The sequence below is a fragment of the Typopeltis vanoorti genome, chromosome 7 (genome assembly GCF_054136105.1).
Source record: "Typopeltis vanoorti isolate ZY-2024b chromosome 7, IOZ_Tvanoo_1.0, whole genome shotgun sequence".
In the NCBI taxonomy this organism is placed as follows: domain Eukaryota; kingdom Metazoa; phylum Arthropoda; class Arachnida; order Uropygi; family Thelyphonidae; genus Typopeltis; species Typopeltis vanoorti.
This window is the reverse complement of record NC_143555.1, coordinates 147,691,769-147,706,932: the sequence shown is the minus strand read 5'-3', so window position 1 is coordinate 147,706,932 and position 15,164 is coordinate 147,691,769. Positions and strand designations below refer to the sequence as shown.

The 15,164-nt window shown below is 35.7% G+C and overlaps 1 protein-coding gene across 3 annotated transcripts in view; it reads right to left on the bottom strand.

Annotated features, from left to right (window-relative positions):
* LOC150105176 (sodium-independent sulfate anion transporter-like) overlaps positions 1 to 15,164 on the bottom strand; it is a 255,432-nt gene that overhangs the window by 68,948 nt on the left and 171,320 nt on the right. For all 3 annotated transcript variants that reach the window (XM_090395526.1, XM_090395528.1, XM_090395527.1), the window contains one exon: positions 14,537 to 14,623. In XM_090395526.1, the coding sequence (XP_090251652.1) occupies positions 14,537 to 14,623 (87 nt within the window). The remainder of the gene's footprint in view (positions 1 to 14,536; positions 14,624 to 15,164) is intronic.

Sequence of the window (15,164 nt, the reverse complement as noted above, 5' to 3'; positions counted from 1 at the left end):
GTTGTACCATCAATTTGTATTTTGGTTTGACCAATAGGAATAAAATTTGCCTGGCTAAATCCCAAATTGCCAGCCCATCCTCGTTCGTTCAGTATTCAGGTAGATACCCAACAGGATGCACCATGAGAAGGTGAGGATTGGACATTAGGTCAGAAGCCCTGGTCTGTTCTCTGCATTCCTTTAAAGACTATGTGGAGTTCTTCTCTCAGTTAAAAAGCTTTGACCCTTAAGCACCTTCAAAGGAAGAGTAAAGCATATTATGACGTCTTCAGCTTCATGGTATATAACCTCTGGCACTCAAATACCAATCTCACCTTTTAACCTGCTATTACAAAACAGCCTCTGGAGACTGAGTATTAGCAGTAAAATCATATCTATATAAGAGAAAACATCTGTGCGTAAAATGCAGTTGTCCTACAATTCAAATACAAACTCTGTGAGGTGGAAATCCATATGTTTTCAAAAATTTAAACACTATTTTCAAGTTAAATCAGAAAATTTTCACTTTACGTCAAATAGTTGAGAAATCATGGGAATATAACAAAGATCTGTATTTAAGTTTTGTAGATCTGATCTGGAAAAGGCATATGACAAGGTGCAAGAAAGAAGCTATTCAAAATGCTACAGTTATGTCAATGGGACATTATATCAAGCAGTACTTAGTCTTTATTTCAGTTGTAAGTCAGTAGTTAGAATTGAAGGAAATACAGGAAGGTAGTTTAATAATAAATCTGGTGTCACACAAGGATGTACATTATCCTCTCTGCTATTCATTATCTATATGGATCACATTATGAAGGAAAGTGGCATTAAACCAAATATCAAAATTGAAGCTGTTAATCTCAGCTCTTTGCTTTATGCAGATGATGTTATACTTCTAAATAATTCCGCTAGAAGTCTGCAAGTTTCTCTGACTAAATTGAATAACTGTTGTAATAGATATGGTATGAAAATCAGCAATAACAAGATGAAGACAATGAAAATAGGCAGAAGTTGAAAATATCAACTGCGCTGAGAATGGAGAACCTATAGAACAAGTGAAAGATTTCAACTACTTAGGCACAATCTTTAGTAAAGATGGTAAATTAAATATGGAAATAGACAACAGAATCAACAAAGCTGGTATAGTAGGAAGTTAACTGAATAAATTTATGTGGAATAAGAGAGAAATTGATTGGAAAAACTAAATTAGAACACTAAATTGGAACACTATATACAAGGCAGTGTTGAAACCAATTTTAACTTATGGATCTGAGAGCTTAACTTATGGACCTGGAGTGCTTAAGGGCCAAAGCTGTATAACTGAGAGGAGACCTCCACATAGCCTTTAAAGAAATGCGGAGAACCGACCAGGGCTTCTGACCTAATGTCCAATCCTCACCTTCTCATGGTGCACCCCATTGGGTATCTACCTGGATACTGAACGAACGAGGATGGGCTGGCAATTTGGGATTTAGCCGACCAAACTGTATTTTTATTGGCTTAAACCGATATACAAAACGATGGTACAACATGACAAAATTTCATGCCGGATGGGACATTGCGTTACACAAGGCCCCATTGTTTTTGTAGGGAACCAGGGTGAACAGCGAAAAGTCAGCTACTGGAAGAAACCCTCAAACTCACCCCAACTCAACATCACCAGAGTTAAAGATCGGTACTATCAACATAACAAGCCTGAATGGCAAAGAAATGGAGCTAGCTGAGGAATTAGGTAAGTACCAGATCGACATAATAGGGGTGACTGAAACAAAAAAGACCAAAACTGGTGAGATCTTTCTGAGCAATAAATACAAAATGTTATATTCAGGCAATGACAATCAAGGAAAAGAAGGAGGAGCCATTGTATTCAACACAAAATACGAGGCTAATCTTCTTGAATGGCAGTCAGTCTCAAGTAGAGTAATGTGGGCAAATATGAGAATGGGGAACTGGACAATGAGACTTATTTGTGCCTATGGTCCCACAGAAGGTTCTATTAAGGAACAGGTGGAGTAATTTTTTGATGCTTTAGAAAAAGCAACTGCCACAATGAAAAAGGAAAAGTTGGTCCTGGTTAGGGGGTTGCGATTTAGATCCTGGTTGGGATCTAAATAGCAGAGTAGGAAATGATTGTCAGACATACAAAAAATTTTGGGGAAAATTTGGAGAAAAGAGCAAACCTAATAATAATGGCAAATACCTGTTAGATTTCTGCTCAGGACATGTACTGGTTATTACTAACACCATGTTCCAACATAAAAATATGCACAAATTCACATGGAGAGAAGAGGCAAGGAATAAGAAAAGTCACATTGACTAATATATTGTTGATAGTGATGTTTCCTCCCTTGTGCAGGACACCAGAGTGTACAAAGGATTTGAAATTGGAAGTGATCACTATTTAGTCTTGAGCAGGGTAAAATTGAATTTCATATTGAAAACAATAACACGTAAGAAAGTTTTAAAGCGAATAAAAGTTGAGCAGCTCTCAGATGTGAACTGTAGACTAAAAAACACAAAGATTATTGAAGAAAAAAAATTTCAAATGTTTGAGAACAGGAACCAAACTTTGGAGATTCAGTGGCTAGCCTTTAAGAAAAAACTGATTGATTCAGCCAGAGAGGCATGTGTAAAGGTTGACTGCAAGGATAGAAAAATTAGAACTCCATGGTGGACACAGGAAATTAAAGAGGCAGTGAAGGAAAAGAAGAAAGCATATCAAAAGTTCCTGGCAAGTAAGTCAGCTTGTGCTCTTAGAGAATACAGAGACAAATGTAAGAAACCTAAACAGTGTGTAAAGCTAGCTAAACAAAAGTCATGGGAGGACTTTGGCAAGAACATAGAAAATAAATATCAAGACGGTGGCAAAATATTCTGGAGGTTGTTGAAAAAGCTCAGAAATGGAGGAAAGAGTGCTGTAAAAAGAGTTAGAGATGATAAAGGTGACATGAAAATGGGAGAAAAAAAGATATCCTTGAAGTATGGAGTAATTACTTCGACAAATTGCTAAATGAAACAAGCAGTGATAGCACAGTGGTAAAAAGCACTCAACAGGCATATAGTCAGGAATACATATCCATACTTGAAGTAGAAAAAGCCATCAAAGAATTGAAATGTGGAAAGGCAGAAGGAGTAGATGAAATTCGACCAGAAATGCTGAAGTATGGTGGTATACAATGTGGCTGCACTGCACAGTTCAAAAGGCCTGGACAGAGGGACGAATTCCCAATGATTGGAGTAGAGCTCTCATAGTACCAATATATAAAAAGGGAAATAAGGCTGAATGCGAGAATTACAGAGGTATTTCTCTACTGAGTGTTCTGGCAAGATTTATGCAGTATACGTGAGAAACGATTGAGAAGAATTGTGGAAGAAAAGCTTGGTGAAGAACAAGCTGGATTCAGGCCAAATAGAGGCTGTCAGGATCAGATCTTCACTTTACGACAAATAGTCGAGAAAGCATGGGAATATAATAAAGATAGGTATTTAAGTTTTATCGATCAGGAAAAGGCATATGACAAGGTGCCAAGAGAGAAGCTATTCAATACGCTAAAGTTATATGGTGTCAATGGGGCATTATATCAAGCAATACTTAGTCTTTATTTGAGTTGTAAGTCAGCAGTTAGAATTGAAGGAAGTACAGGAAGATGGTTTAACGTTAAATCTGGTGTGAGACAAGGATGTACATTATCCCCTCTGTTATTCATTATCTATATGGATCACATTATGAAGGAAAGTGGTATTAAACATGATATCAAAATTGGAGATGTTAATGTCAGCTCTTTGCTTTATGTGGATGATGTTATACTTCTAAATAAGGCTGCTACAAGCTTGCAAGATTCTCTGACTAAATTAAATAACTGTTGTAATAGATATGGTATGAAGGTCAGCAATAAAAAGACAAAGACAATGAAAATAGGTAGAATCATTGAAAATATCAACTGCATTGTCGACGAAGAACCTGTGGAACAAGTGAACATTTCAGCTACTTAGGCACGATTTTTAGTGAAGATGGTAAATTAAATATGGAAATAGACAACAGAATCAACAAAGCTGGCATGGTAGGAAGTCAACTGAATAAATTCATTATGTTGGAGGTTTAATGGATTTTTTACAACACTCAAAAAGAATTAAATTAGAATTTAATACTTCCTATATTTCGTCCTAGTCACTAGGACATCTACGGGGATTACAAAAACAATTAATGTAACATGCACACAAAAACTTACAATACTAAGCCCAACCATGTGGGTGACTAAGGGAATATAGGAAGTATTAAATTCTAATTTAATTCTTTTTGAGTGTTGTAAAAAATCCATAATAAACCTCCAACATAATGTCCTCACAGCACTTAAGCCTCTACACAAGAATGAATAAATTCATATGGAATAAGAGAGAAATCAGGTAGAACACTAAATTAGCTGTATACAAGACAGTGTTCAAACCAGTTTTAACTTATGGATCTGAGCTGGGTCAGAAGTAAAACACTTGACCAAAGACTAGAGACCACAGATATGAAAGTCCTGAGAAAGGTTAGAGGCATGAACAGATGGCATCAATGGCAATATCATATTAAAAACGAGAATATTAGGAATGAATTTGACATTGTCAGCATCCAGGAATGCATTAGGTGGTATGGTCACTTAAACAGAATGGGCGAGGAAAGATTAGCAAAACAAGTGTTCTCTGCCAGGTTGGCAGGAAAACGACCCAGAGCCCAGAGGTAGACCAAGATATAGGTGGGTTGATGCAGTACAAAGTGCCTTAGAAGATAGAAATATAAGATCTGATAATGTTGGTGTCTTGACAAGTAACAGACTGATTTGGAGGAAAATTGTAGATAGAAAGTTAGTAATGATGTAAATTTTTCATTTAGTACTATCATATCCTGTAAACTCCTTGATGGTACATGTCAGGCATTTGATGATGATTGTGGATCTGAGAGCTGGGTTAAAAATAAAACACTTAACCAAAGACTAGAGATTGCAGATATGAGAGTCCTGAGAAAGATTAGGGGCCCAAACAGATGGCATCAATGGCAATATCATATTAAAAAAGGGGATATTAGGAAATAACTTACATTGTCAGCATCCAGAAATGCGTTAGCAAAGTTAATCTCGAGTGGTATGAGTCACTTAACATGTTCATTGCCAATCACGCGATATCGCGCGATGCGAGTTCTCACCAAACGGCCGATCACGCATTACCGCGTTGACGTCGCTAACTAAATAACAAAATTAAAAAAATTTGGCCACCACACGAAATTCCAATTTTCAGCTTGGCAATGAACGATATCGCGCGATCACGCGATGCGAGTTCTCACCAAACGGCCGATCACGCATTATCACGTGGACGTCGCTAACTAAATAAAAAAATTTAAAAAAATTTGGCCACCACACGAAATTCCAATTTTCAGCTTGGCAATGAAAGTGTTAAACAGAATGGGAGAGGAAAGATTAACAAAACAAGTGTTCTCTGCCAGGTTGGCAGGAAAAAGACCCAGAGGAAGACTAAGATTAATACAGTAAAAAGTAGCTTAGAAGATAGAAATATAAGATCTGATAACGTTGGGTCTTGACAGGTAACAGACTGATTTGGAGTAAAATTGTAGATAAGAAGTAAGTAATGATTTAAATTTTTCATGTAGTACTATCATATCTTGTACATTCCTTGAGAGTATATATCAAGAATTTGATGATGATCAGAAAATTAATGGATTCCCTTGATGATGACTAAAGTTTGATAAATCAGGACAAAAACTAGACAACAGAATATATAAATGCTATCAAACAGGAAAAGTAGTATAACTAAGGAAAGAGATGGAAAATTATAAAATTGAAAAACATAGATATCATATATACACACACAAACCCTCTCTGCTCTTAATACTAAAATCTCTTCATTACTTATTTTTTCACGGTATTAACAACACCACAAACACTTTTATCAACAAGGATGTTTTATTAACGCTAATATTTCGCTGATTTTCAAATCAGCATCATCAGAGCACAACACACATGTAAACGCGACAGTGAGTGAAACAATATAATTGCAGAAAGACAAAAGATCTAAAGTCCTATTTTTGGCGCCCTCTAACGGAAAAAAAAAAAAAAAAAAAGCAGCAGCAGTTATCCAGGAGTTTTTCTTAGGATAACCGTCTCCCAAATTTTTGGCAAATTAATGCAACCATATTTGTTAAGGTTGGGAGAATTCTTCAAAGCCATTGCTGACTCAAAAAATAGTCTTTCAGATCTATAACGACTCCTAAATAGCACATTCGTTTTTCTCCATCTAATCCTGTGTGAAGGAGTGTCCAAAGCGTGGTCTGCCAGTCCCGACTTGCCATAGTAATAGTAGCGAATGTATCTTTCATGTTCTTCCAGGCGGATGTTCACTGATCTTCCTGTTTGCCCATAATAGGCCAAGTCACAGTCACATGGAACTTCATACACCCCTGGGTGTGCTAAAGGGTGAAGTTTATCCTTTGGTGAGCGGATCAGAGTTGCCAGCTTGACATGAGGCTTGAAGGTGGTGCGAAGGCCATGTTTCACCAATACTTTGGCTATCTTTTCCGATGTACCTCTGATATAGGGAATAGAAATGGTCATGTTGTATTCTTGTGTATTAGGGGGGGGCAAAGTAATGGGCCTATGTAGTATTTTTTCTATTTTGTAGGGATTGTAGCCGTTGGCTAAGAACGTATGGCGCAGGTACTGGAGTTCAGTGGTCAGAGCTGTATCGTTAGAACAAATGGCTCTGGCTCTGTGTGTCAGTGTTTTTAAAATGCCGTACTGTTGGACTGGATGATGATGTGATTGTTTATGTAGGTATCTTCCTGTGTGTGTGGGCTTCCTGTAAATAGAAAAAGATAGTGATCCATCTGAAAGGCGGGTGACTAATGTGTCAAGAAATGGTAAACAGTTATTTGATTCTTTTTCTACTGTGAAGTGAATTTTGGGGTGTTGGCTGTTTAGGTAGGTGACAAAAGCATCCAAAGTGTCTTGTCCATGGGGCCAGATGGCAAACACATCATCTACATAGCGCAACCACACTAGTGGCTTGTATGTAGCTGTGGTAAGTACTTTGTTTTCAAAGTGTTCCATGTAAAAATTTGCTAACGGGGGGGAGAGGGGGGAACCCATAGCAGTACCATTAATCTGTTTGTAGAATTTCCCCCCCCATGTAAAGTAACCTGCATTCATGGTAAATTGAAATAATTCAAAAATATCTGGGGGAAATTTAGACTTGATTAATTCAAGAGTGTCTATAAGTGGTACATTGGTAAATAGGGAGGTGACATCGAAACTAACCATTATGTCTGAATTTTTTAGGATTAGATTTTTAACCAGTGTTTTGAAATGGATAGAATTTTTTACAAAAGTAGAGGAGTTGCCAGTAAGAGGGGCAAGCGACTTCGCTAAATGCCGGGCCAGTTTATATGTGGGACTATCTATGCTATCAACTATGGGGCGTAGGGGAACATTAGTTTTGTGGATTTTTGGTAATCCATAAATGCGGGGTGTTTTAACATGAATTGGTTTTATTTTCCTGATGATTTCTTTGGGCCATGATGTCACTTTTTTTAGTAATTTTCGGACTTTTTTCTTTTGCGTCATTGTAGGGTCTCGATGTATACTTTGATACGTAGAACTGTCACATATGAGATCTTGCATTTTTTTGTTATACTCTTCTTTATTCATGATAACTGTTGCATTTCCTTTATCGGCTTTTGTAATAATAATATTTTTATTATTGTATAACTTTTTTAGGGCAGTTATTTGTTTATGTGGTATATTACTTTTTGGAGGCTTAGCTTTGTTTATAATACTTGCTATGTCTAGTCGCACGTTGTTGGCCATTGCTGGCGGAAGATCGTGGATACCCCGTTCTACTTTCATCATAATTTCGAGTTTAGGAATTTGTTTGGGCGCGACGGCAAAGTTATGTCCTAAACTGAGGGCGTTTTTGGCTTCTTCAGTGAGTGTTTCCGACGATAGGTTTACGACCACGTGGTCTCGTCGAAGTTGCGGTCGGGACTTCGTATGTTGGCGCTGTTGTAGTAGTTCAAATTTTTTTAGGTGCTTGCTTTTAACTTTTGTGAATTCTTTTTTTGCTGCAACTTCGGAGATCTGCTGTAGGACCGTCCATATTTCAAGATTTAACACGTTAGTTAGTTCTTGTTGTAGAGCTGTGATAGCGCTGTTTAGCTTACTAAGCTCTATGCGAGTAGCGGCGATTTGTTCTCGAAGAAGCGCTAAACTCGCCCGTCGATAAATACGATGTGCCTTTGCCGATTGCAACTTTTCTTTGAATTTCAGAAAGGATGGAATAATATCGTTGTCGCGGCATCGTTTAAGGAAGGCTAACCGGTTCAATTTTCTGGACAATTTCAGTTTCAACTTACCGAACCGTCGCGCTTTGTAAACAATATCTTCTCCGTGCAGAATCATTAATCTAACTGATAAGCTTAGGCGTTGCTGGTTATTCATTACTTATTTTTTCACGGTATTAACAACACCACAAACACTTTTATCAACAAGGATGTTTTATTAACGCTAATATTTCGCTGATTTTCAAATCAGCATCATCAGAGCACAACACACATGTAAACGCGACAGTGAGTGAAACAATATAATTGCAGAAAGACAAAAGATCTAAAGTCCTATTTTTGGCGCCCTCTAACGGAAAAAAAAAAAAAAAAAAAAAAAAAAAAAAGCAGCAGCAGTTATCCATGAGTTTTTCTTAGGATAACCGTCTCCCAAATTTTTGGCAAATTAATGCAACCATATTTGTTAAGGTTGGGAGCATTCTTCAAAGCCATTGCTGACTCAAAAAATAGTCTTTCAGATCTATAACGACTCCTAAATAGCACATTCGTTTTTCTCCATCTAATCCTGTGTGAAGGAGTGTCCAAAGCGTGGTCTGCCTGGATGGCAAGTCGGGACTGGCAGACCACGCTTTGGACACTCCTTCACACAGGATTAGATGGAGAAAAACGAATGTGCTATTTAGGAGTCGTTATAGATCTGAAAGACTATTTTTTGAGTCAGCAATGGCTTTGAAGAATTCTCCCAACCTTAACAAATATGGTTGCATTAATTTGCCAAAAATTTGGGAGACGGTTATCCTAAGAAAAACTCCTGGATAACTGCTGCTGCTTTTTTTTTTTTTTTTTCTTTTCCGTTAGAGGGCGCCAAAAATAGGACTTTAGATCTTTTGTCTTTCTGCAATTATATTGTTTCACTCACTGTCGCGTTTACATGTGTGTTGTGCTCTGATGATGCTGATTTGAAAATCAGCGAAATATTAGCGTTAATAAAACATCCTTGTTGATAAAAGTGTTTGTGGTGTTGTTAATACCGTGAAAAAATAAGTAATGAATAACCAGCAACGCCTAAGCTTATCAGTTAGACTAAAATCTCTTTCTTTCCTTTGACTTTATGTAGGAGACATCTTGCTTCTAGCTACATTACCTTTCCAAGCTATATTTGGAGCATGACAAGGACATCTGCTATTATCATCTTTATTATTCATATCAGATATAGAAAATATTTCAGAACAGAAATGACAGATACCCAAAATATCAGAGGAAAAATTGTAGGTGAAACATACAAAGGCTGTTATAATAAGAAAGTTTTCAATGGAAGAGATATTTGATTTTACTTGTTCATTAAAAAACATACAATATTCCATTTGAGATCTAAGATTTATGAAAATATCTAGGAATGCAAAGTCGTAATACAAAACCAACAAAAGATAATTATCTTTTTTTTTTTAGTTCATTTTTAATGTAATGCTACCAGATGGCATCATTTTAAACTGTTGCTTCTTTACAGTGGTAGGCTGTTACAGGTATTAATTGCCAACTTCATTGTATTCCTGTTAAGGCAAAGCTACAACATGAGCTTCTATGAAAATATTGAACTTTGTTTTACTTTAAACAGGAAGTAAAAAAAAAAAGACATTGGCTCTTTGTGGCTGCTTAACAAGAAAATCTATTTAATTAACAGATATTTCATTATATGTCTCACAAAATATTTTCAGTATGTATATAGTGAAGAACAATAGCAAAAAATTTATATGTAACAGATTATAACTGCATGCTGTAACAATGATATCTCTATTAGATGCAGCTGCCTGCAACACTAGCTTTAAAACTATAATGATATTAGGAACTTATAAAAAATTAATGCAATTGTAATATATTAGTAATATAATACTGTAATAGGTTTCAGTCTTTGAATAAACATTCATATTTGAAAATACTTGTAAGGAGCAACTTGGTACTGTTCCACAGGATCCCGTGGCTGGTGTCGGCTCCATATTGCACTAAGCAAGACTTACAAAGTTTTATCAGCTGACTGACCAGTTTGACCAAGTAGTCGTATAAATTACATATGTCCTAAGTCAAGGACATGTACCAAAATGATGTACATGAACTTTTTGTTCTTAAGTAATCAGCTGATTTTATTCTCAATGCAAATGAAGAATAAAGGTAGTCTGTTTATTATAAGTAGTTTACTGTTCTTAAATATCTAGTGTGTTGTAAGCTTACTAAACAGTCTGCAGCTACAGAAACAACATCTATTATTAGTTTCACTTGTACAGTGTTCATACAGAGAATGCTGAGATCCACATTGATAAGACTTAATAAGCACTGGTAGAAACAAAGGAAAAAAACTTGTCTTTAGTTTAGGAAATAGCTGGATTTTAAAGTAAAATTTCTTGAGAATCCTTGCACCATATTCTGGGGAAACTTTAACACATGGAATAGGAATTCTGCAAGTTTCACCTTGATTTAGAGATATTTAGTGAAACACATTTGATAACTTACAGATTGTAGCCAAGATATTTACTCACTGTACTTTTGAGAAGAATGAAGATTTATATATAAGAGCTGATTTATGATAGACTGATGGAAGGCAGGGGGGTGGAAGTAGACAGGGAAGTGGGCTTCCCATCTCATATTTCAAACAAATATTTCTAGAAGAATAATGTTATTTGCACCTTACCCAGTGAACATCTAATGTAGGATGAAAACAATTTATTTTTTTTTAATTTTTTTTTTTTTTTGGTAGAAATAACTAGTTCTTGATTTGTATGTTTTCAAATATCAAAGATTTATAGAGATGAAATGGGATTGTTTAAGGGTTAAAGTTGGATAACTGGAAATCTATACATAGCCTTAAAAGTCAGTTTTCATTCCTTTTAAGCTAGGAGAACTGAACAAGACTTTTGATGTAATGCCCAATTTTCAACTTCTCATGGTACATCCTGTTACTGTCTACTTGGTTACTGAAGCATGGGCAGACAATTTAGGACTCAGCTGACTAAATTGTATTTTGTACTGGCTTAAACCAAAAGACAGTGATGGTCATGCTGGATGGGCAAGGGTTAAACAAGGCAGCTGCTGTTTTTGTCAGGGAACTATGGCAAACAATAAACAGTCAATTACTAGACAAACACCGACTCAACATAAGCAGAATTAAGCAGAAGCAGAATCAATGTATCTTCACAGTTATGACACACCATTGCAATGTGATTACTTGGTATCTCAACTATTTCTTCTGCTTCTGCCACTTTCCTGCCAATGGCACTGATTAAAATTATCCTCCTGTAATCATTCTTTCTTTTACTTACTAATTTAGGATTTCCTCCTCACCATCATCAAATTCCTGATATGTACTCTCAAAGAGTGTACAGGATATGATAGTACTACATGAAAAATTTACATCATTACTAACTTCGTATCTACAATTTACCTCCAAATCAATCTGTTACCTGTCAAGACTCCAACATTATCAGATCTTATATTTCTATCTTCTAAGGTACTTTTAACCGTATCAATATATAGAAGACCAAAATATAGGTGGACTTCCTCTGGGTCTTTTTTCTGCCAACTTGGCAGAGAACACTTGTTTTGCTAATTTTTCCTCTCCCATTCTGTTTAAGTGATACCACCTAAGATTAGCTCTGCTAACACATTCCTGGATGCTAACAATCTCAAGTTCTTTCCTTTTATTATCGTTTTTAATATGATATTGCCATTGATGCCATCTGTTAACACCACCTCTAATCTTCTCAGGACTCTCATATCTGTGGTCTCTAATCTTTGGTTAAGTGTTTTACTTCTACCCCAGCTCTCAGATCCAAAAGTTAAAATTGGTTTGAACATTATCTTGTATACAGCTAATTTAGTGTTTTGACTAATTTCTCTCTTATTCCATATAGATTTATTCAATTGACTTCCTACTATACCAACTTTGTTGATTCTGTTGTCTATTTCCATATTTAATTTACCATCTTCACTAAAAATTGTGCCTAAGTAACTGAAATGTTTTACTTGTTCTATAGGTTCTCCATTCACAATGCTGTTGATATTTTCAGTGCTTCTTCCTATATTCATTGTCTTTGTCTTGTTATTGCTGACCTTCATACCATATCTATTACAACAGTTATTCAATTTAGTCAGGGAATTTTGCAGACTTCTAGTGGATTTATTTAGAAGTATAACATCATCTGCATAAAGTAAAGAGCTGACATTAACATCTTCAATTTTGATATCAGGTTTAATACCACTTTCCTTCATAATGTGATCCATATAGATAATGAATAACAGAGGGGATAATGTACATCCTTGTCTGACACAAGATTTAACATTAAACCATCTTCCTGTACTTCCTTCAATTCTAACTGCTGACATACAACTTAAAGACTAAGTATTTCTTGATATAATGCCCCACTGACACCATACAACTGTAGCATTTTGAATAAATGCTACAGTTGTATGGTGTACCTTTGCCTGCTTATATAAATTTTGCTCACATTCTCATTTAGTTTTCCTTAACATATTAGTCACCCTTCTTACTTGTGCTCTTTATTGGTCATGAACATGACGAGCACCTTATACTTTATATTCTTTCCATAATGTTTTCTTTTTTTTGCAACTCATGTTTTAAAGAAGATCCTCCGTAGCTCAGATGACGCCTTTTGGTCAGAAAGACCCAGGTTCGATTCCCGTCCATGATGTTAACTGGTCTCTTTCGACTAAATGTGAGTTAGCCAGTCTCATACGGAGATAGAGGGTTTTTTTCAGCTGGAAACTCAGGTTTTTTTGCTCCTCAGAACAGACAAACCGGCCCCGTGCACACACACACTTCTACAGAGATAAGACACTCCTGGAATAAGGAATAACCAACCTATTCCGTAAGGATTTTGGTTTCGAATGCCGACATGGTAAAGTGAGTCTATGCGTGAGCGTAAATCAGGATGGAGGATGACTAAGCCAAAAGAAACAAGATATTAAAAGATATTTTGCTGGCCTGTTTGGTCGAGTGGTTAGCACATCTGCTTTCCTGCCAAAAGTCTGCGGGTTCGAATCCCGCTGTGGGCATGGACGTTTGTGATTACATATGGAAATACAAGTTGTGGTGGTGGGCAGTAGATGGCGTTGGTGGAGACAGTTGTAGAATAGGTGGCCTCCCTCTATGAGTCTTTGGACTCCTTGGAGGTGTCACATTATAATATTAATAATAATAATATATTGCTATGCAATATATTATTATTATTGACTACTGTAACGAGTAACAGTGCAGCAGTTAGCAAAGGCATTATGACTACATTTTTCTTTGCTTAGTGAGTAGTGAAACAGTAGAATCATTTGCAGGCATAGACTTCTGTGGCTAACTGGTTCAAAAGACATATTTCAGTGATTACACCACATTTTTTATTATTCAGTTATACAATATACTAAAATAATAGTTCCTGACAAGTTTCATAAATCATAGGATTTACATCTTCAGGGGTAAATAGTATAACTTAAAGTTTAAACAAGAGAAATTAATAAATACAAATCATAACCATCTGGCTATTCGTAAACTCAAATAACAGAATGTAGATATAAAATGTTAACGATGTTGAACATTACTGGACGATGTCACATGTTCTTGTTCTCGTTCATACAGTCCAAGCTCAGATCGAGGTAGATTTTTTATTAGAACTGACTACACTTGATGGAGAATTAAACCTTGATTTTTACTGCATTGGGTTGAGTTTTTCAGCATATTAGCAGCTTCTTTAAATTTTCTTATGTAGCAGTTGTTTTCTATGTATGACATTGTTGTTTTTTGCCAGAGTACATCGTGGTATGGAAAGCAAGACCCATTTTTTGTTCTCTTTTGTATTGTACATCTTTTTGGTGTTCAGCCATGCATATTTCTCCAAATTTTCCTGTCTGTGCTACTTAGCAAATCTCGCAAGATTAATGGATTTTGCAGACTCCTGGTTTTTTAAGAGGATGATGAGGTGGTTTTAGCCTTTCAAAATGAGAGATAGACATCTTGTGTACATTGTGGTGCATATTTTTTGTCTTTTCTTTTAAAAAATCAATTTAAAGAGTTAAAAATATGGTTGAGAAACACTCAAAAATGCTACTTACAAAAAATATTATTTTATAACATATATATATGTATATGTATATATATATATATATATTTTTTTTTTTTGATAGCTATAAATATTTTTAGTTTGATCTGTAAACATGGTATATGCTTACCTTTCTTTCTTCTATAATCAGTTTTGGCCTAGCATCTTGGTAGAGCAACATTAAAATAGATAATCCTACACCAATTAAAATACCATACTGAAATGAAAAATATAGTAAATACTTTTTAGTGGAAAATCTTCAGATTTATATGATACTGAATACAAAGTATGATATTTCACAAGAAAATTAGAGAGACTAGACCACATAAGCATAAAGTTTTATTGAAAGAAATTATACAAATTATGAATTATTGAACATATGGCCATCTCACATAACAAGTGGTTTCCCAATCATTTGATATTTGAACCTATCCCATTTTTAATTGCATATTAGGCAATTAAAAATGGGATACAAGTTACTACACTGCTTGTCACAGCTGTTTAGCAACTTGCTTCTTTGAAACCTGATTAATGCTCTGATAGGGCAGTTAATTCTATCTGCATAGTGTAACATGGGTGTCAATTAAATATTATTCTGGCAACTAGACTAGCAGACTCACCTTCAGCAGAAAAGCCTTAATAAATATTCTTCACATTTTAGAATGATATAGGTTCAAATCTAGGTCATTCTAACCAAAGAGCATCATTGAACATGACTGTGCTAAGAAAGCTCGATGGCATTTGAACATCAGTTAAAC